The 4,742-nt window shown below is 42.3% G+C and overlaps 1 protein-coding gene across 2 annotated transcripts; it reads left to right on the forward strand.

The window, feature by feature from the left end:
* The first annotated feature begins 579 nt into the window (after nt 1-579).
* Nucleotides 580-4,017, forward strand: LOC133114451 (parvalbumin, thymic CPV3-like). 2 transcript variants are annotated; one of them, XM_061223858.1, is made up of 5 exons: nt 580-779; nt 1,688-1,755; nt 2,137-2,269; nt 3,144-3,253; nt 3,703-4,017. In XM_061223858.1, the coding sequence occupies exons 2-5, from the start codon at nt 1,695-1,697 to the stop codon at nt 3,726-3,728; spliced, it is 330 nt and encodes a 109-aa protein (XP_061079842.1). In that variant the 5' UTR covers nt 580-779; nt 1,688-1,694; the 3' UTR covers nt 3,729-4,017. The 2 variants fall into 2 exon arrangements, with proteins under 2 accessions (XP_061079842.1, XP_061079843.1); XM_061223859.1 differs by lacking the exon at nt 580-779 and adding an exon at nt 1,231-1,457.
* The last annotated feature ends 725 nt before the right edge of the window (nt 4,018-4,742 follow it).

A 4,742-nucleotide genomic window follows, 5' to 3' on the forward strand; every position in this document is an offset into this window, starting at 1 on the left:
ATAGCACAGTGTTTACCTCTCTCAAGTGAATGAGACCAGAAGGTTAAACTACTGTGACATTCGTCATGACATTCCACTATCAACATATATCGCATGGATCTCAGGCACATTAGATTTGCATGAGCAGCCTGGACAACAATCTGACACCATCTGTCCCGAGGTTTATCTGTCAGACTCACAAAGCGATTTAGTATTGAGGGAATAAGAGTATGTTCACACTTGCTGTTCTTTTTACAGTTTTGAGAAACTATATTGGCTACCTGGCTGAGTGTCATTTTTTTCATTTTGTACTTTATGCTCGAAATTCCATGGGGTTAATTTACAAAACAATAAATATGGGGACACTGATGCAGTTCAATTATTGAAGTTAAGATGAATATTTAAATGAAAACGCATTTATTAGAGAGAGAGAGAGAGAGAGAGAGAGAGAGAGAGAGAGAGAGAGAGAGAGAGAGAGAGAGAGAGAGAGAGAGAGAGAGAGAGAGAATTACAGAATTTTCACAGAATTATTTTACACAAAAAAGACCTCCATATATGTCTATAGCATATAGCATCCCTGCACCATCCCCACGGGAGGTTATAAATAGTAAAGGTTAATTAGCTAGGTAGGAAACTCGAGCTTGACCTGTCAGTTAGAATTTGATACGTGGACAGGTAACTCAAGGATTGTCCATTGTCAGTGCAATGAGACCTATATAAATCCATCCTGAGACCAGAGAGATACCACATTGCCTTAACTCCTTTCTGGAATCGTCAGCTGGGCAAACGCACCTCAAACGGTAAGTAAAGGACCGTTTGTACAGTCTGATGCTCTCGGCTGGCTGATACTGTAAATCGTGGGGATGTCTTTCGCGACTGGTAACTGAAGAAACGACTGCTTACATGACTACTGCCAGGAAAGGAAAGACTGGAAACCGTTCCGTCGTCGTCGTGCGGTTGCCAGTTTGTTTGCAATATAGGGGGGAAAAGTTTCCATAAACTGCGTATTTTAAGAAGTTCTGAAGTTTGAGCAATGCATCACTTGAATGCAAAAGAACTGCCTTCGGAATGACGCAGCATCTCAGCTGTGTCAGCGTCTGCAAGCTGCTTATCGATAAACAATTCATAGTTTAAAAAAATATAATTCAATGAAGGAAAAAAAACAAACAATGAAATATGGATCGGAGCCACGACTCGAGAAGAAGCCTAGCAGATAGCTTTCTGTATACTTTCTCTTAAATAGGCTAATCTACCATTCCAGACGTACGGGGATTTGTTAAAGCCTGAAGACTTTGGAATTTACATAGACTACTTTGTTTTCTTGGTCATAGTTGAGATGTGCAGTGCACTCGATGCCTTTAGTTTGCTACCCCGTCGTGCTTAACTTTGTTGTGTGGATAGTCTGAGTAACCTACAGTGTTGCTATCTCATCCATAAGTGCAATAGCCTGAACCTCCTTGCTCCTTCTCCTGATGAAGGTAATTAAACATGTATGTTGCTGAACTTGGCAACCGCGTTGGCAATATTGTCGCATATATATGCTTGTGCAGGTTTGCATTGAGCGTCTCACTAGTCCTACGTGGTTGGCGCAAACTTTCAGCGCAAGTTTACGTGAGTTCTCGCTCGCGCGCGTTTGTGTGTGATAGTTTAATATTTCAGTAAATATCGACGTATACCACTGATTTTGTAACCGTTGTGCCTTCTACAGGACAAACATGTCAATCACTTCTATCCTCTCCGCTGCCGCCATTGACGGTGCCGTCAAGGATTGTCAAGGTATGGCCATCATTACTTGGCGATTGTGATTGAAAAAAATTACCTTGTGCTATATTCGAAAATGTTTCAATGTCCATCATTTGAAATAACAGAATGATTATTGCAGAAATATATATTGCAACTATTGCAGCGAGACAGAGATCTTGTAGACAACATATGGATGCTTTTTATGAAATAGTCTGTTTTTAACTACTTCGTTTTATTGCAGAGCTTAAAAGAAAAGCTCTAGATGATTGAAGCTTAATTTGTCAATTAGATGAATGAATTAGACGAATGTAGGCCTACCGTATTTAACAAAGTCTTTAAGCTGGAGGGGAAACTGTACCACAATTTGTCTGCCGTTTGAGCGCTGATTTGCATCGTGCTCTTTTTCCTGACCAGCCCCGGATTCCTTCTGTTATAAGAAGTTCTTCCAAATGTGTGGTCTGACCAAGAAAAGTGCACAGGAAGTCAAGGATGTGTTCAGTGTTCTGGACAACGATGGCAGCGGTTACATTGAGGAGGAAGAGCTGAAGTCAGTATATCTTTACTCTTAAATCTGTGTTTTAAACCAAGGTTTGGTGGTTCTTCAAATATATCTTACCTATATTAACGAGCCACGAGGACAAATACACAAAGAGGACTTCTATTAAATGTGTGAAAATATTTGTATTTGTACTTGGACAGTGGAAAATGTAACTTGATTTTTAAAAAGAATTGCTTTGCAATTTATGTCATATGTCCAAGCCCTGGTTGAGGATTCCACAAGTTAGCTACCACTACATTGGCTCCTCCCAACAACATAATTGAAACTCACAGGCTACCAGCTGTCATCAGTGGCAGATACACCTCTCCTCCAATCAGCACCAGCTTCCCTGTTATATAGGGTGGTCTGTACAGTGTACAATTGTGCCTGGATCTCCTGTAGTACTATGTAACCAGCAGGGTGTAAAATAGTCACTGACTCTCCTGTAGTACTGTGTAACCTGCAGTATGTAAAATAGTCCCTGGCTCTCCTGTAGTACTGTGTGACCTGCAGGATGTAAAATAGTCACTGGCTCTCCTATAGTACTGTGTGACCTGCAGGGTATAAAACAGTCACTGGCATTTATATAGCATTGTATGGCCTGCAAGGCATACAATTGTCACAACCAGTGTGGTGCATCTGAACAGCGAGCGATATGTTTCAAAGGTTAGGCTTGGTTGGATTTGGGGCCAGTTCAAGGAGGCTCTGAGTAACAAAACAGAGCCAGCTTATGGAGGCTCTTCTGATTGGTTTGCACTTCATTGAGGTTGTGATTGGTCAGAATTTAGGCCAGTTTAAGCACGCTGTGATTGGTCAGATTCCAAGGCCAATTAAAAGGCCATTGTGATTTAACACTCGTTTGTAATGGCAATGTTTTTGGCAGGTTCTTCCTACAGCGATTCTCTTCTGGGGCTCGTGTACTGACCGATAAGGAGACCAAGGCCTTCCTGTCTGCTGCTGATGGTGACAATGATGGAAAGATTGGAGCGCAAGGTGCCGGCCCCTCTCTCCCTGCCTCCCTGCCCTCCTTCTCTCAATCCATTTTGCTCTTCTCTCACCTCACTGTCACAAATTTATCCGAAATGGATTTCATCCTCCCCTGGAGTTTTAATAACTGGCTCAAAGCCCATTAACCAAAAATGAAGAATTATCTGGAAAAAAGAATAACTTGCCAAATATTCTGTAGATAACAACTTGGGTATTCTAACTGTAGGCATCATAAATATAATGCAATGCAGAAATCATTGAAATGTCTGAACAGTAGAACCAAGCTACTCCTATGTGAATACTCAGTGTTAATGGATGTTATAAATGCTGAGGGCCAACAAAGCTTCCTGCTAATACAAAGCCACCTCCTGCTAATGCTAAGCATTAACACCCCTTCCTGCTCAGTGTTAAATGTCAGTCACTGTTTATGCTGACATCCTTCTCCTTCCCTACAGAGTTCCAGACCCTGGTTTCGTCCTGAAGCCTCAAAGACCACAGATCCTTTCCTCTTGGCCCATCACATCAAGTCCTGAACCAGGATGAAACTGTTTTTTTCACTGTCGCCAACCACCCCCCCTGCCCCCGCTTTGTAGCCTCTGTTCTGTTTTTGGTAGTCCCTTGTCGTCAAACATACGCACATAAAAGCACATTTTTATTTGCCCTTTGATAACATTTTCAGGGTGTGCCCCATACCCCCCCTCTCCAAAATGTAATGCTTGCTCCCCACAACAGAGTAAAAACAAAATAATAAAACCCAGCTTTGAACCTGCTTCCTTGGTGTGTTCTGTTCTTGAATCTGTGGCTAAGATGGCTCCATATATAGGTCCATTACCAGCTGTTACTGGCAAAGCTGTTGGCATGCCAGGATGTGGAGAAGTGGCACAATCAAAGTCCAGTCAAAGCGATGCAGTTGAAATGAGGACCAGCTGGGTGGTGAATAGGTGGCTCTATATGCAATGCCTGCTGCTTGTGAATTGGCATAGTGCCAGTTTGAAAAGTGCTGACGGAACCGATGGCAGTCCGATGGGGGTTCCTTGCTGTGGTGACTGATGTAATGCATTCACAGACGTGGTGTGGCAGTTTACTGTGATGGAATGGGAAGACTGAAACAGGTGACGGGGATACGGTTGTGCAGGTCAGGTACTGATGGAACCATACACCTGGCCACGTGCCCATTAAGTATGTGCACACTTATGGATTTATAATGAATTTATAATAATATATAATGTATAATTATAATATACAGATGGCTTATAATGAAAAATTACACGTTTCATGTAAAAAGGTGGAACACAAACTATACTGAAAGCAAGTGCTCCCACACTGTTTTTTTTCCTGAGTTAAGCTAATAACATCCCAGTATGCTGAGGGTCAGACAGTATACAAGAGTCCAGGGACACCTGGTTGTATTATGCCTCATGGCTAGAAGAAAAGACCTCAGTGACTGTGAAGGAGGGGTGATTGGCGGGGCATGTTTGGAAGAAGCCTCAGTGAT

Source organism: Conger conger, chromosome 16 (assembly GCF_963514075.1).
Source record: "Conger conger chromosome 16, fConCon1.1, whole genome shotgun sequence".
Lineage (NCBI taxonomy): Eukaryota > Metazoa > Chordata > Actinopteri > Anguilliformes > Congridae > Conger > Conger conger.

Bases quoted from the DNA above. Each gene is read 5' to 3' on its own strand.
- LOC133114451 (XM_061223858.1), top strand. From the start codon at position 1,695: ATGTCAATCACTTCTATCCTCTCCGCTGCCGCCATTGACGGTGCCGTC. The intron at 2,270-3,143 runs GTCAGTATATCT...TGTTTTTGGCAG, and splicing joins ATTGAGGAGGAAGAGCTGAA to GTTCTTCCTACAGCGATTCT. The intron at 3,254-3,702 runs GTGCCGGCCCCT...CCTTCCCTACAG, and splicing joins TGGAAAGATTGGAGCGCAAG to AGTTCCAGACCCTGGTTTCG.